The following is a 24,662-nucleotide window of genomic DNA, read 5'->3' on the forward strand; positions in this document are numbered from 1 at the left end:
GCGGCGCACAGCAGCGTGAAAAGGTGCCGGCTGCACTGATTGGCCACCGGCTAGCGGCCTCTCCCGCCTATTGGCGGGTGAGCCCGGCCTCGGCCCGCCCACCGCCCGGCCTAGCAGTATAGGTTGAGCGCCTGGTAGAAGCCACCCCCTCCCCCCCAGCGCCTGCCTGCAAATGCTGCTGCCGCCGCCCGGGCGGAGAGCGCGCTAGGGACGGGGCCGCCGCGGCTGCTGCAGGGCCGGGCTGAGCCCCCCCCAGCCTGCGCGGGCGGCTCGGCTGCCCCGGGCCGCGGCGTGCGGGACCATGGCCGGAGCCGCCGCCCGCTGAATGCGCCCGGGGAGGCGCCGCCGGGCATGGGGAGCCGGGCGCGGGGCGGGCGCTGCTGCTAGCGGGGAGCTCGGCTCTGAGCGGCCCCCCCCCCGCGTCTTCCGCACAGCCGGGGTGAGTAACGGGGGGAGGGGCGAGGTCACTGAGCCGGGGGGGGGGCAGCGCCCCCTCCCGCCGGGCCCCCGGGGGAGTGAGTCAGGCTGGGGAGGGGCAGGTCGGAGGCACCGGGGCCGCGTCTCACCTGACCCAGGTCAGGCGCCGGGGCAAGCCCATGAGGCAGGCGGAAGCTCCTTAGGGCTGGGGGGGAGGCGCCTCTCTTCCCCCCCCCCCCCCCAGCGGGGCAACTGAGCATCCGCCCCGGCGTGGCCCTCGCTCCAAGCCAGGTGCGCGGGGCGGGTCCTGCGTTGCCAGCCGCCGGGTCCTGCCCCTCTGGCTGCCGCTGGGGCTTGGCGGACGCAGGGAGGGGCTGGGCGAGAGGGGCAGGACCCCGGGGCCGGCTCCGTGGCTCGCTTCCTTTTGTTAAGCGCCGCGAGCCTGGGAGGCGGCTGCTGCGAACAATGGGCCGCTGGGGGGAAGCCCCCCCAAGTGTTGGCAGCCCCCTGGGAGCGCCTCCCTCCTTCGACCCCATCCCCTGTGCCCGCAAGCCGCTCCCTGCCGGCCGGGGGGTGGGGGAGCTGCCCTGGGGGAGATGCACTGGGGAGGGAAGAGGCCAGTTTTGAAAGCAGCATTTCCTCTTTCGGCCGGGGAGGTGGGCGCTCTCCCTGGCCACCCGCCCCGAGACTGGCCCAGACCTCGGGCTGCCTCCGCACCCCGCTTTCCTCTCTGCGCCCCCCTGGCCTGCCATTGGCATGAGGCAGCAGCCGGCAATATGGCTCCTAAGTGGATGGCTGGGTTGTTTCCTGGGTGTGTGCGAGGGGGGCGGGGAGGCGTCGTTCCCCCAGGCTGCCCACTTGCATCTGATGTGACATTTCTCTGGCAGCCTTCAGTGCCAAGGCTGGGGAGCAAGCTGCTTAACACCTGTCCGGCTCCTGCCATCCCAGGTGTATCCCTTCCTGCAGAACTGCACTTCTCCAGGGTGGTGGGAAGCCAGTGGGGGGCCTTGCGACATGTTCCTCTGTGTGGACTATTCCACAAAGGGGGTGGGGAGAAGGGCAGATCAAGGGTGCCTTTTCTCAGAAGCAGGGAACACATGCCTTTTCTTCCCCCCCCCCCCTTTCCCTTCCAGTAGCTGGTGGTGAGGCCTCTGCCCCTTGGCTCTTGCAGGGTGTGCAGACTCAGGGAGGTGCTAACAGACCGGGGGCAGCAGCACAGATCTGTCCTGCCCAGGTGATGTTTCTCCAGCAGACAGATGGCTCTGCGCACCCCTGTAGCAGAGGGGGCTGTCGGTGCGGAAAGATAGCAGGAGCGACCTGTTCTCCACCTTGCTTGCAGCTTCCTGGCAAGAGACTGTCTCGTCGCTGGTGTGTCTCAACATGTTACTGCTCCGGTCCTGGCCCAAGTACCACGGTCTCGCTCCTCGTTCCCCTTTGCCTTCGCTGCTGGGTCTAGATTGTTGTTTTCCTAGGCAGGAGCTCTACTAGCCTAGGAGTGGCCCTGTTTATCTGAGTCGGCCTCACGGAGAGACTGCGTTTCTAGCTAATGAAACCCCAGAGCTCACGCTAGTGGCTTATTAGCTCTGGCTCCACCTGCCCTCTGACCTGGGGCTTGGCATCTCCGGATGGGTGTCTTGGGTGTTATGCTTGGAGCTGGTTTGAGATCCTTTTATTTATTTCTATTGCGGTAGTGCTTTAGAGCCCCTAGCTGAGACCAGGGCTAGAGGCACTGCGTGTACACAGCCTCAGATTATCCCTGCTCTGTGGTCCATTGGCTACAACACTGGGCTGGGATACAGGACACTTAGTTTCTATACCTGGCCTGCTAGGTCACCTTGAGCAAGTTGCTTTGCTGCTCTGTGTCTCCGTTTCTCCCATCTGAAAAATGGGGGGTGGGGGGGGGGGGCGGGGAGAGAAATGTTACTAACCCTTGAGCTCTATTGTTAAGAGGCGAGCAGTGGTGGGAGCAATAATAAAAAGCTTGTGATGCCAAGAGACAAGACCAATAAAAGGTGGGAGGGGAAACAGATGCAGAAAAGAGACTTGCCCAAGGGGGTCACAGCAAGCCAGTGGCAGAGCAGCGATTAGAACGGGTCTCCTGAGGCCCAGACCCACCCCTCAGGTGCTGGGCCGTGCTGTCTATCCTGTACCATCCCCTGGCCCAAGGCTTGGGAGAAGAGGTGATGGCGATTCAGAGACTGGGTGAAATGCTGTTAATTGCTTCCCAAACTGGAGGGGCCTGGTGGTTTGTTTCTGTTGGCTGAGCTCATCTCAGGCACACATGGGAGGGGAGTTCCGCATATCCCTCGTTTCCCTGCCCAGCTCTGTCTGCTGCCCTCTTGTCCCCCTCTATTTTGGGGTGGGCTCCTTGCAGCCTCTCGCTTCCTATCTCTTGCCAGGATCTCCCCCCCCCCATTTCCCTCTCTGTTCCTTCCCCCCCCCCCCCTTATTCTTCCTTTATTTCCTGTCTGGGTGGGAAGGGTGTTGACTTGGTAAACTGCTGAGAGGCTGGGCAGAGCTGATGTGGGGTGCTGGAATGTGCTAATGGCTGCCATCTACCGGTGCTCTTGTCTGGAGACAATTACCGCTCCAGTAGACACTGACAGGTTTGCGAACTAGATGCCAGGGGCTCTGTGTGTCCCCTGTTCGCCCCCTTCCAGCTGTCGGATTCTTCTCCCCAAAATCCGGGCGGTTCTGCCCACTAGTGCCAAGGACGTGCCCTGCAGTTCTGGCGTTGCTGGGATGCAGCATTTGAAAATTCCTGTGTCAGGCAGACCCAAGGCGGTGCGGAGGGCCTGGCTTTGATTGAGCAGTTACAAATCTTGCAGCCTGCAATGGGGGGCTGGAGGGAAAACTGGGGCGCTGCTGTTGTTTTTGCAGGCTCTCCAAAAGGAGGGGCTGTCTGGGTAGCAGCTGGGGCTACTCTTCTGACCTGGCACTGCTTCATGAGTCACTGGTATCCAGGGCTTTTGGGCCATGGGGCTGATCTACACAGCTCCTAGCACGGCGGGGAGCCCTGGGCATTGAGTGATGCTAGCAGCTTTCCTTACCGTGGTACCCAGCCCTCCCATCTTGTTTCAGAACTGGCTGCGCTTGTCGGTGATTGACACGCTCCGAATAGCACTGGTTGGGCACTGTCCATGCTTGGTTGCGGGCGGAGGCGCTTGCTCTCCCCGTGTGCCGGGGCGGAGGTCGGTGCCTGGAAACGGAGCCTCCTGCGTGGCCGAGGTGTGGGTGTCGCTTGTCTGCGGGTCGCTGATCTCGCCCGTCTGTGGTGGAGCGTTCTCGAACGACGCCCCTTCCACAGGGAGATCCCTGCCTGGCTCGCCACAGGCGGAGGGACTTGCGTTGCCTTTCAACGGTGCCCTCACCTGCTGACGGGTTTCTCGCTTCTTTGTGCAGGGGGATCCCAGCCGGGCCTGTGCTATGTGTGTTCAAAGCGTCTTCTCCACTAGTGTTTGCAAATGAAAATGGAGGAAATGTCTTTGTCTGGCCTGGATAACAGCAAGCTGGAGGTAAGTGAGCCCTGGCCTGCAGGGCTTCAGAGCCAGGCTCCCTTGGAGAATCCTTCCCATCCTCCCCGGCCTCCAGATTTACCCCGTGGAGCTGGGAGCTGCTCGGTGGGAGAGGCGGGTCCTTGCTGTCACTCTCAGCTCTGCAGAGCCAAGGGGGCTGCAGGCTGCGTTAGCCACGGAATCGCTCTGAGTTCCAGTTCCAGGGCCACAGCCTGCGCTCCGTGGCACCCGTGGATGCCGGAGGTGCTGGGGGGGGGGGAATTTGCTCTGGCAACTTTGATGCTGGGGGAGGGGAGATGATGCCAGCAAGAGCCAAGCCTGACTCATGGGCCCAGAAATGCCAGGAATGTATCCGAGGGGCAGGATGTGGGGACAGGAAAGCCGTGCCTCCAAGCTGGAGGGCCTGGCAGAAGGAAGGGCAGTGAAACGTGGCGTGTCTAGGGCAGGTTAAAGAATGGCTTTGCCGGGGAAAGGCTCGTGGGCTTGCTGGAGGGAAGGCAGCCGCGAGGGGCAGCGCCTGCTGGGTCCCCAGGGAGAAGGGGGATCTCTCTCTCCAGGTGTAGGCGCTGACAGACTGTAGTTGTGCCCCCCATTCTGCCAGAGGCAGTGGGGGGGGGGGTCAGACTCCGCCTTGCTTGGCCCCCAATTCTCTCTGTCCTGAGCTGAGTCCTCAAGGAGGGGAGGAGCTGGGGTGTTTGGCAGGGTGGGGGCACATCCAGACTGTGCGAGACCACCCCAGGAGGAGGAAGATGAGAGCTGGATGTCTGCTGCCTGGGGGGGGGAGTTAAGAGTCACGAGATTTCCCAGGGCAGCTCCTCTGTGCTCTGGGGGAAGAGAACTCTTCTCTCTCCCCCGCCCCCCAGCTGGGGTAAAGCCATCCCTCCTGCACTCACCCAGATGTCCCTGTAGCCACGCATGGGCAGCTGCCCCGGCACTGTGGAGCCAGCCGGGCCGAGAATACACTGGGGAAAGCTGGCAGCGGGGGATATAGTGCTGGGGTGGGGGTCCGATGGGGGCCGCGGGGGGCACCTGTGCTCTGCAGCGGTGGGGGTGAGGGTTGTCCCCGGAATAGCCCCGGGGATGCGCCGATTGTGCCGCTGGGACCCATCTCATCCCGGCAGCGCTGTGCCCGGGGCACGATGGGCAGCGTGCCCGGCTGGCCCCCCGCTGCTTTGTTCCTGTGCCGCACGGTCCTGGCCCCTGCCTGGTGAAGCGCTTGCCGGCCATGTGTACGGAGCACGTCAGGGAACCCGTTACCCACAGCAGCCCACGGAGCCTCCCCATGGGGGTGCTTTTAAGGCAGACGAGCGTGGTGCAGAGACACGCTGCTCGGGGACCCCAGTGCCCGGGGTCACGCCCTATGGGAGGCGATGGCTACAGTCCCCTTTAAGACAACGCCCCACAAACCCGGCGAGGGGTGGTAACTGCAAAGGGGCCGGCGGCCAGTTGGTGCTTGTGCTGTGGATGAGCCCTGCTGCTAGGAATAATCTTGGATCCGCCCTTCAAACAACCCACCCCATCCATTGCCCTGCAGGGGTGTTTCCTCTTCCGGGTGCAACCAGCCTTGGAAGTGCCTTGGGTCGTCCGTCCCCCCAGCGATTCAGCACCCCGCAGTCAGGCCTACGTGCTATTAGCAACGTTGCAATCTCGGGCGGAGGATGGGGGGGCTTTGGTGGCAGGAGCTGCTGAAGCTGGCAGGGGGGTAACTTCACCCGGTGGGATGCAATCGGGGCCCCCTCCCCGCTGCTCCTCACCGGCTCCGTTGGGCTCCAGGCCATCGCTCACGAGATTTACACGGACCTGGTCGAGGACGCCTGCCTGGGGCTTTGCTTCGAGGTGCACCGGGCAGTCAAGTGTGGCTACTTCTTCCTGGACGACACGGACCCCGACAGCATGAAGGACTTCGGTGAGTTTCCCCTTCTGGCACCGTTCCCCCTCCTGGGGCTTACAGGGGCAGCACAGGCAGGACCCTCCTCGGGGTGTAAGGGCTCCGTCAGCTTGGTGCTCTAGAAATGGAGAACTGGGCTCCGAGATCTGCTTTTTCATGAGGCCCCTTCACACAGCGAGGCCCGATGCTTCCAGAGCACCCCTAGAAGCACGTGGAGGGCTTGGCGGCTCCCCTGTGGAGCTTTGAAAGGCCCTTTTTGGCAAGGGAGACACAGCTACGGTAGCTACCCAGCTAGAGGGTAAACCGGCCAGACACCCAGTGCAGACTCCTGCTCAGAGTGGGCACCCAGCTGAGATCCAGGAGGGTTCCCTGGATCAGATCCAATGTCCATCCAGACCGGTGGCTCTCAGGCGTTCCGGGTGACCGTGCAGGAGCCCGATCTGTCTTGGCATCACCTCGCTTAAAAACAACGTGTTTGCGAAATCAGCCTTCAAAATCCAAGGGCCACAGCCCGCTAGTGCCGACGCTGCACTGACTTTCTCTCTCTGCCGTGCGGTTCTAAAACAAATCCATTGGAACCTACATCTGGTCCTCGTGGTGTTCGCAGGCTGCTGTGTGCTCCACGCTGCAAGTCAGTGTAGGAAATCGGAGCTTGTCCTGCCTTCGCGAAGGCGTTGGTTGTGGCCTGTGGCAAAACTGGGCCAATAGTTAGTGGAGCGAATGTCCCCTCTGGACAGTTTCTGCGTACCCCCAGGGGCGCACGTCCCCCGATTGAGAACCCCTGGGCTAGCCCAGCATCCTGTCCCTGACATTGGCCGCCCCAGCTGGTTCAGAGGATGATGGGACAGCCTGTCTTCCTGGCCCTGTTCATTAGAAGCCACCTTCTGCCCTGGAGCTGGTGGTTTTAGACTCCTGGTCTTTAAACCCTTGTCTTCCTCTGAGCGGGGCCGGGGCAAAGCAGAGGTGTTGTCTTGCTTGAACTAGACTGGTCCCGGTAAGGGGATGCAGCCTCTCTCGTGTGTGTGCGCAGTGAAAGCTGCTGTATGTGGGGGTAGATGAGTTGGTTCAGGAAGGGGAAAAGCTGTTGCTGGCTCAAAGCACTTTCCTACCCAGTTGCACTGTCCTCGTGCTAGGTCTTGCATGAGATTGGTTAAAAATCCCACCCTTAATCAGCAGGTCCAAAATCTGCGTGCGAGTGGCCTTGTCAGTGCCTGGCACGGTAACGCTCCAGACAGCGGTTTTCAGACCAAAGGGGTCCCCTCTACACCATCTCCCTTTGCTTCTGGCATTGCAGCTGTTCTAGGCCGCTGCCTGGCTGGGTTTCTCAGGGCTCCTGCTTCCATGCAGCCGAGCGAGGATGTTGAGTTAGGGCCACAGGGGGAATCCCCAAGAATCCTTCGCTGACTGCGTATTTATAAAGTGTGACTTGTCTGCAGTCCGACTAGACTCCTGCGCCGCTCCTCTTCCTGGCCTGACATGAGGCCCTGGCTTAAACAGAAACCCCAAGAGGGTCGCTTTGTGTTGAGAGAAACTGAAAACACAACGAATAGTCCTGCAGTACCTTACAGACGAACAAAACCTGTCAGTGGGCCCGGGAGCTTTTGTGGGCTCAACCCGCCTCTTCAGATGACACGTTCGTGCTTTATGGTCGGTTCTTTAGAAGCATGAATGCTCACCCCCCAAGTGGAGGGCTCGCGAGCCTGGTTTGGGTAGTAGCGGGTCAGACATTAGGAATGAATCTAAACCTCAAACTTGGCCTGGATTTCATCAGGCAAGTGGAAGTTGCTTCGCAAGGCCAAGTCAGTTGAAGTCATAAGGACGCGTCTGGCATTGGCTGTGCTAATAGGGGTCTGCGTTTCTTTTTTTGTGGGGGAGGGCGAGAGGCTCTTGCAGGATGGTGGCGGAATGGGCGCTTCTGTAGCAAGGGGCTGTCTGGGGACTGGCCTTGGTAGAAAGGTGGAAGGAAGGTTTTTAGTACAATTGGTGAAGTGACTGTTTCTCTGCTCCCTGGAGTCCCAGCCCCTCGGGGATGTAAGAGTTGAACCACTTAACCAACAAACATCAGCTTACTGGTAGCAGTTGCAGTTAAACTTCTCTGTTGGCTCCCACTTGCTTCCAGCCGTTGCCCTGCACTGCGGGCTCTGAGGTGGCAGCCGGCTCCCTGGGAGCGGGACCGGCAGCTGGCACCAGATCCTGGTGTGCACTGGCTCTGGCTGTTGGCCCCGCTCCTGGGGAGCCAGCTGCCACCCCGCACTGCAAGCTCTGGTACCTCAGAGCCTGCAGCAGGGGGCGGCAGCCAGCTCCCTGGGAGCAGGGCTGGCAGCTGGAGCTGGGGCACACAGGGAGCCGGCTTATCCTATAAGCCAGCTCCCGGCATGCACCGACTGCCGTCCCTGCTCCCAGGGAGCCGGCTGCGCTGCGGACTCTGCAGTATAAGCCTCACGCTGCAGAGCCTGCAGCGTACGTAACCGCTATGATTTTTAAGTTACTTTTTCATACCTTTTTTACATACCTAGTTCCACTGTGTATTTGCATTGGAGTGCAGGCCCCAATGGAGGTTGGACTCAGGAGCAGCACTTCTGTTGGGCTTCGGGCCCCCTCTTGCCTCAGTTTCTCCCCCCCGGTCTCCTTCCATCCCAGTCATCCAGACTTTGCTCTGCAGTGACTCCCCTTCAGGGAGTTTCTGCTGCCAAGTTCTGGAGCAGCGGTGGGCACCCTGCAGCTGCGGGGCTCTAGGTGCGGCCTGCGAGGCGTTTTGTTTAGTGTCCTCCACGGGCGAGGTTGCCAGATTCCGCTGGCTTCTGTCTAGTTTTTTCACCCGGTCTTCCCAAAGAGCCCTGCATAAAGCCAGGGCAGGTGAAGGGAGGCGCCTGTGGATTGCGCACACAGTTGTCTGTGCGCGTCCCCTGCAGCCAATCAAACGGCTCGGGCACGTTCTAGCTCACCAAGCGCCGTGAGCAAAACAGCCTGTCCTGGGAGGCAGCTTTGGCTAGAACAGTCTTAGGGCCACCCGTGCGCCCGCTCCCTGGCCCAGGTTGTCCGTCGCTGCTCTGGAGGGTTACTCCACCTCCCCAGGCCTTTCCACCAGCCCTTTCCTGGCCGTTCTTGCTGTGCTCACGCCAAGGCTCCCTTGGTATCCCGCGGCCGGCCTTGCGTTTACCCGTCCTCCCGGTAAGCCTAGAATGCATGTGGCAGAGCCCCACCTCCTTAGAGGGCCAGATCCCACTGTAACACCCCCCCCCTGGTGCTAGTGCTGTAAATATTCCCAAATGTCCGGTGCAGTTGGCAACCTAGGTGCCCACAGAAACTGGCTCTGTGCCCCGTGTGGGCTTGGGGCCCGGGGGAGCTCTCGGTGCCCGGCCAGGCTCTGGCAGGTGAATGCTGGGCTCTCGTGGAGCGTTGTGGGGGCGGAGGGAGGGACGTGGCACCGGGAGGGCTGAGGCGTGTGCCCCCTCTGCTCAGAAATCGTGGACCAGCCGGGCGTGGACATCTTCGGCCAGGTCTACAACCAGTGGAAGAACAAGGAGTGCGTGTGTCCCAACTGCAGCCGCAGCATCGCTGCCTCCCGCTTCGCCCCCCACCTGGAGAAGTGCCTGGGGATGGGCCGCAACAGCAGCCGGATCGCAAACAGGAGGTGAGGGCCGGGGCGGGCGGCAGTGGCCACTAAGCCGAGCCCTTTTCAGCTGCCCATGACCAGTGAGCCCCCACCCATGGATGTATCCCCCCCGGGGGAAACTGAGGCACAGGGAAGCTTAGCAGGGTACTGCGGTGAGTCTGGTTGAACTGGGTGCAGAGCCCCGGAGTCCTGATGTAACCACTAGGCCGCCCTCCTTCCCTCTGAGCTGGGGCCAGAACCCAGGCATCTCAGTCCTCTTGACTTTCTAATGACTGGACCCTGCTTCCCTCCTGGACTCAGGCACCGAGCCCAGGAGTCTTGAGGCCTGTTTCCCTAGCTGCAATTAACACGGTTTTCTGCAAAACCTTCACTTGGTGAAACCCCTCTGCTCCTTGTTTTGCTCCCTGCTTCCCCCCACCCCACCATGCGGCTGTTCATGCTCAAGATGCCCCTCCCCAGACCTGGACGGGTGGCTGTCCCTCTCCCTCGGGCCGCCTGCCCCGGGGCCGGGGGGAGCAGGCCTCTGGAGCGCCCTTGTCTCTGTCTCCCAACAGGATCGCTAGCAGCAACAACATGAACAAATCCGAGAGCGACCAGGAGGACAACGACGACATCAACGATAACGACTGGTCCTACGGCTCCGAGAAGAAAGGTGGCGCGGCCGGGGGTGGGGGGCGCTTGCCTAGCGCAGGCTGTGGGCAGCGGGTGGGTCAGGGGGCTCTACCATGCATCAGCCTTTGTGCAGGAAGAGCCAGGTCCCCACCTCCAGTGACCCTGGGGAGTGTGGGAAGCAAGGGGGGGGTCCCTACCCAGAATCCCTTAAGCCTGGCATCCCACCAGGGCCTGCCCTTCACTTGCTCCTCTGTGGAGCAGCTGTCAGAGCCCAGCACCTCTTGCCCAAGGTCATGGGGAGGAGGGCGTGGGGCAGAGCCAGGAATTGACCCCCCAGTGCCTGAGCCCAGCCCAGAGCCCCCGGCCTGTCCTGCCTCTCCTGGGGGCGAGTTTGGGAAAGAACCTTACCTGCATCTCGTTTAGGGGAGGGCATAGACCCAGAGGCTCCGGTCTCCCTCCTGTGCCCCCCGGCTCTGCTCTGTCGGCAGCCAGGCTGAGAGGTGCACCGGGGAGCCGGCAGCGCAGCGCGCGAGAGCCTGTGGCCGTGTGTTTCAGGCCCACAGGAGCTGCCCTGGGAGCAGCCTGTGGGGCAGCCGGCGCCGAAAGGGTTCAAGCGAAGCAGCGTGGGGCTCGGCTTCTCCTGGGCCTGGCCATCCTGTCTCCTCGTTTCCCACCCCGGCTCCTGTGGACACCTGTGCCCCTTTCCCCGGCGCTCCCGTGGGACGTGGGGGGCAGGCTCTGAGGCTGGTTGGATGTTGTGTTGGTGACGCCGTCAGGGCTAACGACCGTTCTTCCTTTCTCCTTCCCTTCCTAGCAAAGAAGCGGAAATCCGATAAGGTATGTGCCGCATGGCCTACAGCTGCCCACAGTCAGCAGCATGTTTGCAGGGGTGGTGCACACCCACATGTGCCTCAGTGCCCACAACAAAATTTATTCCCCACCTGGATAGGGGAAAAATAAAGGGAGCTTTGCCTGTGGCTCCTCCAGCCGCATGGCACCGGGGTACGGGACATGCGGTGTGCGCTGTCCCAGCTTCCTGCTGCCGGTTCCCTCCCCGGGGCTGCTCTGGTCCTGCGAGCGTTGCGAGGGAGTGTGGTTAGCGCCGTGTGGCGTGGCCGGCTCTCGTCTCCAGCTAGTCTGTGGGGCTGGGGAGGGGGGTGATGAGCAGCCTGGTCCCTAGAGAGTGGAGGACGCTGTTGGTGCAGCAAAGCCCCAGGCATTGGATGGGTGGCCCATAGGCCCCGTTGTTCTGGTCCCAGGTGAGTCCGTTCCCTTGGCTAACCAGGGTGGGGAGTGTGGCTGAAAGGTGAATTACCAGGTAGCAGGGCTGGCGGCTGGGGTCGGCCCCCTGCCAGGTGCTGGTGTCTCTGTCCCTGAGGCGTGGCTGGCAGAAGGGCAGGGACGGGCCAGGTACGTTCTCTCTCCCCCCCAAAGCATCTGTCTCTCGTTGCAGAACCCCAACTCGCCCCGGAGATCGAAATCCTTAAAACACAAGAATGGTGAGTGGCGAGGGGCCGGGACTTAGCTCCCCACAGCCCAGCCGACTGAGCGGATGTCTCGGGGGGGCGCCCCGGTGCCGTCAGCCCAGCCCTGGCAGCAACTGTGGGGCAGGCGGGACCGACGCTGGCCGAGCCGCGCGGCAGGGCGATGGCCGTGCCAGGCTGGAAGGAGGAGCAGGAGGGTGGCAGGGCATTAGCCTCGGGGGATCCCCTAGCGTAGTCTGGGCTTCTGGGTGCCCCAGGAGGATCCAACGTCCTGGGCTGCTGAGCTGCTCCCTGTAGGTCCCTGGCTCTCCCCGGAGAAGCTGATGGCTGCGGCTGAGCTGCTCCTGGAGGATCCTGCAGGAAGTGTGGGTGCGGGGCTGCCAGCGGCCGCCGGACACCCTGGCTCACATCTCATGGTGCCCACTGACTAGAGCTCCTCTAAAAGGGGCCTGGGGAGAGGGGGCGGGCGTTTGCCCAGGGCCTCTCCCAAATGTTCCTGCTGCCTGCTCACTGGCTTCCTTGGTCCTGCCATGTCCGGTTCGAGGCTCTTCCCTCGCTCTGTTCCCTTGTGCCTGCCCCTGCCCCCTCCTGCCCTTAAACCCGCTTCTCCTGGGAGCCCCTCCTACACTCCCCCTCCGGCCGGGGCTGTGTCCGGCACCGTGGACGTGCAGGGCTGCGGGAGGAGGGGAACTTGGTGACACTATGCCCAGGCAGGGAGGGAGGGGGCGTGGCTGCTGTTTAAGCCCCATCCCTCCCTTTGCCCAAAGGGACGTTTCTCATCATCTCGTCCCCCTTTTCAGGGGAGCTCGGTGGGAACTCGGATCCCTTTAAGGTGAGTGTAGGTGTGAATCCGTGTTGGGGAGGAGGGAAGCATGGCCCAGTGGGTTGGGTGTCTGGCTGTGACTCAGACCTTCCCCTCCCTGTGCCTCGGTTCCCGGACTGGAGGGCGTGAAGAAATTCCAAGGGGGCGGGGGCGTGAGGTGACCCAGCCCCCCCTCCCAGCAAGTTTTGCTGCCCTGCTCAGTTCTTTTGTGTGTGTGTGTGTGTGTGTGTGTGTGTGTGTGTGCGCGCTGCGCTCAAGTTTTTTTGGACGGGGGTGGGCAAGAAGGTTTTTCAAAAATCATAAAGGGGGGGGCGTGATGCTGAACGGTTTGGGAACCACTGATCTTGTGTGTGTAGCTTTGAAGGGCTGGTTCGCACTGTGTAGTTGTGGGGTCTTGCTCTGGGGCCCTCACTACAGCGATATCGCGCTGCGCCCCTGAAAATGCTTGTGATGCTCCGTCACCCTCGTATTTCCCTGCAGTACAGCAATTCTTCTGGAATCAGCTACGAAACGCTGGGTCCTGAGGAGCTCCGCTCATTGCTCACCACGGTGAGTTGCCTCCTGGGGGGGAATCGGGAGGGAATTTTCCCCCACCCTCCTCTGTGTGGGGGCCAGGGCTCCTGGTTCTATCCCCGGTTCAGATGCTACCGGGGGGGGGTCTGTGGCCCAGTGGCAGTCGGCTGCCCAGGGTGGGAAGAGCTAAGATCTGGAAAGCAGTCGGAGCTGGACAGTCGCTTTCCTGCTCTGCTTGGGGCATGAGCAATACAAGTAGCCAGGGTGGGAGGCAACACAACTAGGTTGCTCCAATTCCTGTGAGACCAAGCCTATGAGTTGGGGGTCTAAGGATCTAGGGTCCAAGTAAAAATGCCCATGCCTCCTCCCCTGCTCCTGGGAGTTGTACTGGACCTAGCCTGGAGCTAGTAAGTCTCTAACGCTCCGAGCGACCGCTCCTGCCCTCCGCTTCCTGGGGGTCTTGACTCTGGAGTGTGTCTCCCAAGCCCTTCCTCTTGGGCACTGCTCCTTGTTCAAAGGCTGCCTACCTTGGACACGGTTGCCCTGTCCCTGCAGTGAAAAGCCAGCGTGTCTGGCTGCTGATCCCTCCCGCTGCCGCCTGCTGGGCTCGCAGCAGCAGCAGCAAAACTGACCAGTCTAGTTGGATTTATGTAGGGACGTGAAGGACTAGTCGACTTATCCCATAAGCATTTGCTTATCGGCAATTGACGGGCTGTTCGACTAGTCGTGCCCCCTCCCCCCCCACATCAGAGACAAGAAAGGGGGGGGAGAAGAGGGGGTACTTCAAAGCGGCAGCGTTGCTTGAAGCCTGGGCCCAGATGCCAGGCTCCATGCGACGCTGCTGCTTTGAAACGCCGCATGCAGCCCAGGGCCAGCTGGGGTTGTCCCCAGGATGCAAGTGGCGTTTCAAAGCGGCAGCGCTGCATGGAGCCTGGGATTAGCTGGGGACTCTCCCGCTGACCCCGGGCTCCCTGCGGTGCTTTCGCCTTTGAAGTGTAGCAACGGCCACATGGAACAGTCAAAATGCATCCACGATTCGATTAGTCAGTTCCCTGATACTTAACATCCTTCGTTAATGCTGCAGCGGTTTGACGGTGCCTCTTACAGCAGCAGAAAGGAGGAGTCCTGTGGCACTCTAAAGACTAACATGGATTTGGGTGAAGACCCACTTCCTCACGAAAAGGGAGTTGCTTCCTCAAGAGCAGTGTTTCCCAATTTTATTTGGCCACGGAACCCTTTTCAGCTTAAAATAATTTCAAGGAACCCCCCCCTAGAGTTCCCAGGGTAAAATTTGGCAAGCCCCCCCCCCCCCCCCCCCCCCCAAAAAGAGCCCTGCCAGAATTGGTTGAGCAAAAAAACCTGCAAAATAGTCTCTTTTTAAGAGGGGGCGGGGCAATGCTGCGTTCTCACCGAACCCTGGGGTTCCACGGAGCACCAATTGGGAAACACTGCTCAAGAGGAAGGCCAGTGCTAACGAGGCTGATTCAGCCAGGGTGGATGTGGCCGACTCCTAACAGTTGAGGGAGTGAAGACCAGGAGAGGGAAAGTTGCTTTTGGAGTGAGCCAGCCAGCCCCAGCCCCTGTTCAAACCCAGATGAATAGTGACCAGTTTGCAGCGTTGCAGATTCTCGTTGACATAGGATCCCAGGGCTGGAAGAGACCTCAGGAGTCATCGAGTCCAACCCCCGGCCCAGAGCAGGACCAACCCCAACTCAATCATCCCAGCCAGGACTTAAAAACCTCTAGGGCAGCCGGCTGTGGCTCTTCTCCTCCCCCTCCCCTTCCCCTTCCAAAAGCGCGGCTCGCGAAGCCATAGCCACGGCTTGTGAAGCTGCCCCTGCGCATGGCTCCCTGTGCTGTCTGGTGTGGCCATTCAAAGTGGCATCTTCAAGATGGTGGCAGCCAGCGGGAGCCTGATGTGGCCAAAAAGCCTGTAATCGTGTTTCTTAAAGGGGTAACCTCCCTCAACAATTTTTCCTCGACAATTTTTTTTTTTTTCCTCGACAGTTTTTCCTCCCCGGCTCTTTGTGCTATACACACAACTATTTTGGCTCTTTGCCTGTAACGGGTTGGCCACCCCCGCTCTAGGGAACCCGTCCCAGTGCTTCCCCACCCTCCTAGGGAAATAGTTTTTCCTAATATCCAACCTGGACCTCCCCCACTGTAATTTGAGAGGGGTGTGTGTGTGTAAGCACGGCCACTTTTGAGTCTCTTATTGAGTGTCCCAGGAGCACTGGTTCTCCACTGGAGAAGGTAACACCCTTCTTTTCACATGCTACGTACGCCTGCCTCTGTGACTTCCACTCCATGCGTCTGATGCAGCGAGTCTTTGCCCACGAAAGCTTGTCCCCAAATAGACCTGTGCGTCTCCACAGTGCCACGGGACTCCTCGTTGCTTTTGCAGCTGCAGACCAACATGAGACCCCCTCAGCGACTCGCAGCAGCAGAGGCACCTGGGGCTGCCTGGCTGCAGACCCGGGAAGAAAAGAGCTGCAGGCAGGAGGCCGCCTTGGTAGCTCTCGGGGCTAGAAATGTGTAAATTCTGTAGCTGCTGCTGGCTCCAGCCGCTTGCTGGGGTAAAGCTGCCACTTTGCCCTGGGGATTGAAATCTTTGGAGCTCTATGCTGCCCCGGGAGCCGGGGGTCTCTGGCTGCCAAGGAAGGTCCCTGGTTAAGGGTGTCTGAAAGCCCCACGTGGCAATGCCCCTGTGCTCCGGTCGCCCTCGCTGCCTCCGGGCCCGCTCACCCCGTCTGTTCTCTCGCCAGCAATGCGGGGTGATCTCCGAACACACCAAGAAGATGTGCACCAGGTGAGAGCGTGGCCCCAGGGCTCTGGGCCTTTCCCAAAGGGTGAGCTCAGGCCTCGCCGCAGCCTTGGACTGTGGGGGGGAGGGGGCGGGTCTGGATGTCCTCTCCTGTCCTAGGAGCAGCTGTGGCTCAGTTCCCGTGGGTAGCCCCCTCCCATCAGCAAGACTCCCCGCCCAGGGAGCAAGGGCAGGGCTGGAAAGTGCAGGGAGGGGGGGACAAGCCACGGCGCGCTCTGGGCCTCACCTCCTGTCCCCCCGCAGGTCGCTGCGCTGCCCTCAGCACACCGACGAGCAGCGGAGGTCAGTCAGGGTCTACCTCCTTGGACCCTCCGCGTAAGTGCGATGGGACCCGGCGAGCCAAGGCGCGCCCAGGGGAGAGGGACGGGCTCCTGGGCTTTCTGCTGCCAGGCCCTGGTGTGAGATCTCTGGCAAGAGCAGCCGCAGCTTCACCAGAGGAGCCCTTGTGCAACCCCAGGTGTAGGAGCGCCGGGCGGGTGGCCCCGGGGAACGGGTCTCGCTCGCGTTGGAGGCAGGTGACAGAGATGGGCTGGCAGCCCGGGCAGGTCCACAGAGGGGAGAGGCCCCAGAGACTGGCTCGGGGCGGGGGGGGAAGGGACTTCTCGGTTCCTGGAAGAGGGAACCTGTCCCAGGCTCGGGGAGGGGGGGGGGGGGGGGGTTGGAGAAGGCTCCAAGCAGCATGAGGAGGGGGGATCTGGGGAGCTGCAGGAGGGAAGGGCTCTTGTGACCCCACCCCACTCTGGCCAGCTGGACGGGGGGGAGAGGGGGTGTCCCAGCGAGGCACGGTCCCTCCAATGGAGCAGCCGAGTGGCAGCCAGGCCTTGGGGAAGGCTTGGAACGGAAGTGCCCTTGCTTGTTACCCCCAAAACGAGTGGAATGGGAGGGGGGAGGGGGCTGCATGTAACAGGAGATCCCAAGGCCTCATTGGATGGCCAGTTGGAAAAGGTTCTCTTCTTCCCTCCCCCCCCCCCCAATTTCCCTGGCCCAGCTGACTGCTAACCTTGCTTGGTGGGGGGAGGGGTGCTGTCTGTGGGCAAGGCTGTGACCCCTCCCGTGTGTGGCCTCCCCAGCTCGCTCCCAGAAGCAGAGGGCAGCATGGAAAACGACAGCTTTGATGTGGCAGAGAGCCAGGCCCTCATGAGCCGGCTGCAGTGGGACGGCTCCTCGGACATCTCGCCCTCCGACTCAGCCTCCTCGAAAGCAAGTAAGTGTGGGGGGGGGGGGGGTCTGTCCCGGCTGCCAGAGCCTCGGGAGAGGTGCCTGGAGGAATTGGGGTCCCTGGCCTGTGGTGCCCTGGGCAGAAGGGGCAGGCTGCCCCCCAGTTAATAGAAACCCCTCTGCTCTCCAGCCACTCGCTCCCGGCTTCCCCTGCCTTGCAGGGCCTGGACTTTCCGGCTGAGTTGCCACGGGAGTCTGCAGTGGGGAGCCGATGGGACTAGTCTCTGGAGCGGGGCACTTTCTTGGAGCTGGGGGGGCGGGACACGGGACCCAGTTCCTCCCTCATGGTCCCTCTTCTCCCTTCGGCCCAGGTACGAACAACTCGGAGTCGCGCAAAACCAAAAAGAAGAAGCCGCACTTGAGCCTGGTGGGGGGCGCGCCGGGGCTGGGCTCCAGCAAGAAGAAGAAACCCAAACCGCCCGCGCCCCCCACCCCCAGCATCTACGACGACATCAACTGAGGGGCGGGGGAGGGTGGCGGCCCTGCCTGACGCCCATCGCGCCTCCTACCCCCCCGCTCGAGTAACTGTGAAGAGAAGGAATTGGACTGCCCCTGGCTTCGGGACAGGGTGCGGTGGCGCTGAAGGACGTCACTGCCTGGGGACACGGCTGACGTGTCGCGTCCCCATCCCCCCGTGTCTATTTATTCTGTGATTTTTACTGGATGTCCTATCATGACTCGGTGGTGCCTTGGCCACACTAGAGCCGGGCGGGGGGGGACTGGACGAATACCTGGGCCTTGAAGGGAGGGATGCAGGAGCCTGGCCATGCCAGCCCTGCTCTGAAGGGGATGGACGGGGAGCAAGAGGCCCCACAGCTGTCCTGTTAGCAGCAGCGCTGACCCCTGAGGACGAGGGTCAATGGCAGTCGGGGGCCTGTCCTTTCAGGGCCTTCCCCTTAAGGCTGTGAGACTTGTGGTGCGGAGGGGCCTGACTGGCTCCAGGCGTCTGTTCATTTGCACCTGTTGGGACTGGGCCACGTGGCAGAGGGCGTGGTCTGATGTGGGGTGCTCTTCCCGGGGGGTGCTGGCCACGTGCCAGGCTCACTCCGTGCTGGTGCTCGTTGGTTGGGCAGGCCCCAGAGCGGGCACTTGTCGGTGTGCTGGGCACGGGAGAGCAGAGGCTGCAGGGTAACGTGGACACCTCAGCCTGGCGTGCCCTGGCTGGGCTTTGGGCTGCCTGGCTCTGTGGTGTGGCTGGCGCGTTCAGCCCGAGGGCGAGGTGCTGGAGCCGTCTCGGAACGGATGTGGGGCAGGGTGTGCCCTCGCCATGCTCCGCCTTGCCTCGTGTTGTCCTGCAGGGGGCGTGGCAGCCGGGCCTGTGCCCAAGTGTGGGCTCTGTCTGTGGCTGCCGAGGCTGGCGCACCGCTCCAGAAAACCAGGGGCGGCAAGAACCTACGAGCCCCCGTCCCTGGCGCCCGTCTCCCTGAGGCTTGGGAGGGCCGTGTGCGAGCCCACCGAATCGCGCTGCTTGGGTTGCCCTTGGCTAGGGGCGACTCTTTACCCGGCACGTGCTAAGCGGGACCCCGGCCCCATTTTCGGGGCAGGATACGCCCACCCCTTTTCCAGGGACACCATGTGCTTCCTGCTGACTTGGAAAACAGAATGCTTAATTTTCCTCTTCTCCCTGGGTGGCCCCCCAGCTTCTGTTCTTCCCGAGGTGTGTCTTCCCCAAGAACCAGGCCCCGCTGGCTTCTCCTCTTTGGTCTGCTCTTCTCTGGTTTGTCTTGAATTTCCATCTCGGCGACTATCAGCAGTTGGTTGCAGCCAGCTGAGCTGTCCCAGCGGCGTGTGCGTGGGGCAAATCTCCCAGGGACCAGAGACCTGAGCTGGCTGGTTTTGTTTCTAAGGTTTTCTGTGAGGAGCCGGCTGATTTGCAGTTGGGGGGAGAATTGAAGTGGCTGTCGGCTTCTCAGCCTTTTGCTAATGCACCTGGAATGCTCTGTGGCCTGCAGGTGGCAGCAGGTGTCTGACTTCCTGGGTGCTTGTGCCAGCCTGTCCGTCCGCATCTGAGAACTGACTGGTGGGGAGCCTTTCCGGTTAGAGCCGTGGCCCTGGGCCAGCCCTCTGGGGTGTGCTGCTTTGTGGGGGAGAGCTGGGGCACCCTCAATGAAAGGGCAGGAAGCCAACGGCATCCTCTGGCCCAGGGGGATGTAGCCCTCCCCTTTCATGCAGAGCTAGCTGCTTGGGTTGTGGTGGAGGCTGCATGGGGCGTAATCTCTGCCAGCTGCAGATGAATATGGGGGCGGGGTAGAGGGGTTCTTCACACTGAGGAGCAATGGAGGAGACCAGGAGCCAGAGTGTGGGGCACAAGGCCATGCCCTGGTCAGCTGTTGACATGGGAATGTGGCTCTGGTCTGGGATCTGTTCAACGGCTCGCTCCCTGCAATGGGTGGGTCCACCTGGGCTCGCCAGTGGTTTCCAGGCAGGGCCTCCCCTTGGAACGGGGATCAACCCTGAGCAGAGGCTCTGCAGGCTGGCAAACAGGAAGGGCGTCTCCGAGGGCAAGTGAGGCATCTGGCGCCTTGCTGATTCCCTGTCCGAACTAACGTGCACCTGGCACCTGTTGTTCTGAGCTAGACTCTGGCTGGACTCCCTTGTCTGGCTTGAAGTCCAGCCCGTCTGGTTCGAGGGAAGGGGCTGGCTGCAGGGAAGAGGCAGTGGGGACTTTGTGTCTCTTGGGGAGGGGAGGGCCTGTCCCCTGGGGTTTGGGTGCAGGTAGGCTAAGCAGAAGTTGCCTCTTTATCCCATGCTCATTTGGGGGGGGGGGGGAAGTCTTGTTTTTAATCTAGGTTAAGAATCATGATGCTCTTCACTGGGGTACCAGAGCGTGGCAGAGATTCGGGCCTCGCATGCAGTTGTCCCTGTGAACAGGGTGCTGACTTGCTGTGCCTTCTGCTAGTGAGTGTGCTGCTCGCTGGGACGGCAGGTGCCAGAGTCATGGGGGGGGGGGGATGGGACTCTGTGGTGGTGGCCCTGTGCACTGCTTAACCCCTGGCTGAGACTGAGCCGTCTGTGGTCTCAGCCCCTCATCCACTCCCCCTCCTCCGGTCTTAGCAGAGGGGATCACTGCAGCTCGCTGGCTGCTTGCACAGGGGAACAGCAACTTGCTCCCTCCCTCCCTTTGAGCTGTGTTGCTGCTCCAGCCCAGAGCCAGGGAACTTAGCAGTGATCTCCAGTGGACTCCTGGCTTGTGGCTGGGCTGCTTAGAACTATGCCCTTCCCCTGGCTCTAGGGTGGCTGAGCTGGCTGTTGTCTCTCTAGTGAATCCAATAGACACAACTGCAGGCTTCTCACACCACTGTGGTTAGCCAAGTCAGAGGGATGCTGCTAGCTTCAGGGCAGGGCTGCAGGGTGCTCCCATGTGCCACTTTGAATCGAGCATGGCTAGTGGCTGTAGCTTGCCCCCAGCCAGAGGTTCCACAAAGGTGCTGAGATGATTGCTGTGGGCACCGGGGCATGTCAGTGTAGGAACAACGGCCTGTAGGGACCATGGACCGCTGTCCTGCAGAGCAGCGCTTGTGTTGCTCTAGACCTTTCTGTGGAAGGCGGGCAGCAGGAGTCCACCCTGCCGCAGTAAGATGTGGGAAGGGCAGTCTGCAACAGGCTCTTCCTTCTAAGGTTCAACTACTTGTTGGATTTGTGCTTTGGGGGTCACTACAGCACAGTGCAGAGAGGTTAAGACTTTTAAAAGAACCTGTCTAGGTGAATGGGTAGTAGCTCTAGGAGCAGCTGGCTAGCCACCTGCTCTCCAGGTATTGATGGCAGTGGAGCTAACTGCCACGGAGCCACTGTGTGCACACAAGCCCCAAACAACAACAACAAATGAGCCCAAGTTTACCCCCCACTGCCATAGCTGCTAGTAGAAATCCCTGGAAGCACAGCTGCATTAGTTTCAATGCAGTCTCAGAGAATAATCAAGGCTGCTTTTTTTTTTTTAATACAGGCTCTGTATTCCTCCCCCTCCCATTTTTATTTGTAAGGTAAGCCTGCTTCACTTGAAACCCTGCATTCTATCATGATACTGGTCGTGAGGAGGGTTTTAATTTGTAACGATATAGAGAAACTGCACCTGTGACTTCTCATTTGTGTCCCTCAACACAACTGTCGGGGGGTGGGGAACGACACAGGCAGTGATCAAGTGGGGAAGGTGGGGTAAGTACTGTACTGTGGTCTTGAAATTTTTATTTTTGCATATGTAATTCATCCTGTACAGGTAGTTCCAACTTTGTAAGATCTGTGTATTCCCATTAGTAGATTGTGGCTGCCCATGTAAATAAAATGCATCTTGACTTGGTATCCAAGCTTCTTTAATGATGTTATACAGAAAAGTGCAGCTGTCCACCCTTCTGAGATGGGAAATAGTAAGTTACAGCAACTGTGGCTTTTTTTTTTTAACAGCCCCCTCCCAAGGGTCTATCATTAATCATAAAACTACATAAGGAAGAATGGAAACGAAATGTGCAAGCTGCCACACTGAAACTGATTGGAAGGGAGGGCCAGAATGCAGTGGTACCCTTGCGTCATGCACTGAGACCTGTCTTGCTGCTAGTGATTGAGAGTAGAAGCCAACGTCCCCGCTGTGACTGTCACACAAGAACAGAGTGCTTTTTTTTGTGCTAGTAGAACTACTTCAGGTTAGGGTGTGGGGTTTTGGTTTGTTAGTAAAAGCCCTGGTCAGAATCCGGTTATACTAGAATCACTCATTCTGGCTTAGCTTTTTCTGCTTCCTATGTCTACATGTGCCTCGGTACTTGTTTAATTGGCTGGGTGGGGTGACTTGACCCTTAAGGCTTCCCCCTTTGTCTATGGGGGAAACTGCCAAGAAGAATTGTAGTTCCACTCACAGGATAGTAATTTTGGAATAAGAATATTTGAGAAGTGTTCACAGGGGAAGCTATTTCAGAATGGCTTACCTTTAGTCTAGGTATTTTGGTCAATTTCCCTCTGTAGACAAGGTCTAAACCAGCCAGTTCACAGGTCTGTTTCTCAGGCCTTCCTTTTCATTACATGTTCAACCTATAGTGGTCCCCTCACCGCCTGTGGCTTTTCTTCTGGCCTGTAACAATCCTATTTCTTTGCTCATCCCATGGGGCATGACGAGCTCACTGTCTAACAAGGAAGGAGGGGATGCTTGCTTGAAGAAGAAAGAGCCCAACCACTGCTGTGGAAGTTGGTAAGTAACAAGACCTAGAGGCTTAACTGGGCTGAAACACAGCAAGGCTCTACATTTGTTTGGGAATCTCAGCCTCCACCCCATAATGGTTAGCAACTTCAGTGAAAAGGGATACAGTAAGCCTGCCCTGTCCTTACCCACAACATAAGCTCAGCTCTCTTAAGGCAAATTCTTTTCTGCTCCCCTGCAAACCAAAGCAGCCTTTAACCACCCGGAGCAACTTTCCATGTATTCATTTTCTCTCCACAAAATCCACATTGGTGCCTGTCTTTACAAATGTATTCAGCAAAACCAAGGGCAAGGAAGAAAGTGCTGTAAAGAATGAAGAACACTTGCCTCAACACTTCCTGTGGTAGGCACAAATCTACCCCCTGCTAGGGAGCGCTCAGCAAAAGGTGCAACCTTCCATGTACAAAAAAGAGTCCTTTTAAAAAGTAGTTCCCTCCCATTTACACAATGTGCCTGTGAGAATAGTTGGGCTTTAGAATTAGCACTATAAGCGCCAACCTCGTACAATACAAAACACGCCTGCTAGAGGGCCCAGTATCCCTGAAAGGGAGTTCTAGCGCTTAGATCCTGGGGGAGTGTGCGCACAAACTTCACTCACATGCTGACTGAGCCAGCTCTATGTAATCCAGGAAGGCAGCCCCTAACCTCTTCCAGGAGTGGCAAAGTGGTGCCATGCAGGATCAAGGGCAACATGCTGTCCTCCCCAGAGTGCATTCCTGGGAGTTTAGCCTAACCTATAGCAAGCCTGAGCATGCAAACCTACAGTAGCTGCATTCTAACAAGCCCGTTCATCCACAGAAGAGAGGCCGGACCAGAGTTCTGCCAGGCTAGAGAGTAGATCTTCTTACAGGCCACCTTCCTGCAGCTGAGGCTGCTTTAAAGATGTTCATGAGGAAGGAGACTTTCTGTCCCTTGCCTCATCTCTACCTGAGGAGTTGCTGCAGTGTCTTGGGAGTGATGATTCATCTCATGCCATAAATGAAACAGGCCAGTTAGAGTGCAGCAGGCGCACCCAGCAAAGCTGTCTCCTTCTACCAAGGAAGAAAGTCTCATTAAGCAACAGGAAAGTGAGGCACCAGTGAATCTTCCACCTGTTGTATACAGAAGGTGTTCTCGTATTTGAGCAGGCAGGGGATTCTCTGGGCCCTTAGCCAGTTTCCCTAACACCATTTGTCTCAGCACATTTAAAACAAGCTATAAAACAAAGGCTGGGTTCTGGTGACAGGGACAGACAAGAGTATCTACCCCTTCACCTTTGCCTCTTATCGTCCATACATCCCAAAAACCAGGAAGCTGAAGAAGACAGTCACCCCGACCAAGGAGACAGTGGCTGGCGCAGTGAAGAACTGGCGGTAGTTGATGCGGCAGTACCAGATCACAGCTAGCATCACCACAAAAACAGGGAGCATCAGATTCCCTAAGTTCACTGTGACCCCTCCTGCTTCTCCTGGGGTGACCACAGAGTCTGCCGTGGGCAAGCTGGTGGTCTGAGAGTGGTGGCAATGGATCACACAGTTGTCCATGATATTGAGGGAGCGGAAGGTCCGTGCCTGGTCCTGGAGTAGCTGCCCCTGATAGATAAACTTCATCTGATTTTCTCGTCCTGGAAAATATTTGCTTTTCAGGAAAACAGAAAGAGGCAAAGTTTAAGAGAGAGGCCTTAAGCACCAGTCCTACATGCAGCCAAGCCTGGGATAGTGGCTAGGGATGTGAATGACTAATTGGCAAATCAGTATTCATCACCCTTACTGAGTGATGCTCACTGGTAACGAACGGTTAGCTAGTGGGGGGTTGAGTAGACCCTGCCCACCACAGGCCGGGGGCTTTTCCAGCCTGGTGCTTGTTTCAGCCTGGCTGGAGCAGCCTTCATTATGGCAGGCCAGAATACACCCTGCTGGTGGTTGGGCTGATTCCTCCCCTCCCCCCATTTAAGCGATTTACCAGTTAAATATAAAGTTCGACCCGTTAAGCAGAGTGCTCAACCTTGCTCTGTTGTTTGGGTTTTATGCCCGTTAATGGCTTAAGTGTCATGAGGAGTCAAATGTCGTCAGTAAGCAATGGTCAACCTCACAGTCCTTCCCAAAACACAGCAGCAGCGACGAAGCCATTTATGTTTGCAGAATGGGGAAGTTACACGGCTTCTGCCTGTTCTAGCTACCAGTGAATAGGAAAATGAAACCACCTTCACAGTGGGTTCAAACATTTATTTGTGCCTTAAACCAGCCATATGAGGCTCCAATCCAGATTAGCCCCGCGTAGCCATTACCAAAACATGGAGCATGTAAGGCACTTTCTAGACTAAGACGACAAGGTTCCCTGCCCCAAGATGATTGTCCCACGCAAACAGCAAGCAGTAGCCAAAGGCAGAAGGAGGGGGCAGGGGAGAAGAGGACAAAATATCAAGTGGGGCGTAGGGGGTGGGTTCTAGTTCCCAGTTTTGCCATTGCCTTGCTGGGTGACCTCAGGCAAGTCACTTCCCCTTCTGTGCGTACTGCTGAGAAGGGCTGTAAGAGCCAGGTAACATCACCGACCAACAGTTATACAAAGTAAGAGAAAAATCCTTCCAAGCC

The 24,662-nt window shown here is 59.2% G+C and overlaps 2 protein-coding genes across 5 annotated transcripts in view; one reads left to right on the forward strand and one right to left on the reverse strand.

Annotated features, from left to right (window-relative positions):
* On the forward strand, positions 1 to 21,206 carry ATXN7L3 (ataxin 7 like 3). 3 transcript variants are annotated; one of them, XM_075911205.1, is made up of 14 exons: positions 138 to 439; positions 3,820 to 3,932; positions 5,706 to 5,838; positions 9,283 to 9,454; positions 9,991 to 10,088; positions 10,863 to 10,885; positions 11,502 to 11,547; positions 12,333 to 12,364; positions 12,836 to 12,904; positions 15,634 to 15,677; positions 15,936 to 16,007; positions 16,763 to 16,896; positions 17,222 to 17,262; positions 17,337 to 21,206. In XM_075911205.1, the coding sequence occupies exons 2-14, from the start codon at positions 3,882 to 3,884 to the stop codon at positions 17,433 to 17,435; spliced, it is 1,014 nt and encodes a 337-aa protein (XP_075767320.1). In that variant the 5' UTR covers positions 138 to 439; positions 3,820 to 3,881; the 3' UTR covers positions 17,436 to 21,206. The 3 variants fall into 3 exon arrangements, with proteins under 3 accessions (XP_075767319.1, XP_075767320.1, XP_075767318.1); XM_075911204.1 differs by lacking the exon at positions 138 to 439 and adding an exon at positions 1 to 23 and having other exon boundaries at positions 17,222 to 21,206; XM_075911203.1 differs by having other exon boundaries at positions 140 to 439; positions 17,222 to 21,206.
* Positions 21,201 to 24,662, reverse strand: part of TMUB2 (transmembrane and ubiquitin like domain containing 2) — an 8,640-nt gene continuing 5,178 nt past the window's right edge. For both annotated transcript variants that reach the window (XM_075911206.1, XM_075911207.1), the window contains one exon: positions 21,201 to 23,709. In XM_075911206.1, the coding sequence (XP_075767321.1) occupies positions 23,355 to 23,709 (355 nt within the window). In that variant the 3' untranslated portion in view covers positions 21,201 to 23,354. The remainder of the gene's footprint in view (positions 23,710 to 24,662) is intronic.

This window comes from Pelodiscus sinensis, chromosome 29, assembly GCF_049634645.1.
Source record: "Pelodiscus sinensis isolate JC-2024 chromosome 29, ASM4963464v1, whole genome shotgun sequence".
Taxonomy (NCBI): domain Eukaryota; kingdom Metazoa; phylum Chordata; order Testudines; family Trionychidae; genus Pelodiscus; species Pelodiscus sinensis.

What these genes read in the sequence shown, in the direction of transcription:
- ATXN7L3 (XM_075911204.1), top strand. Translation starts at nt 3,882, where the DNA reads ATGAAAATGGAGGAAATGTCTTTGTCTGGCCTGGATAACAGCAAGCTG. An exon ending in ATCCTTAAAACACAAGAATG is followed by an intron (nt 11,548 to 12,332) that starts GTGAGTGGCGAG and finishes CCCCCTTTTCAG; the next exon opens with GGGAGCTCGGTGGGAACTCG. An exon ending in TACCTCCTTGGACCCTCCGC is followed by an intron (nt 16,008 to 16,762) that starts GTAAGTGCGATG and finishes TGGCCTCCCCAG; the next exon opens with CTCGCTCCCAGAAGCAGAGG.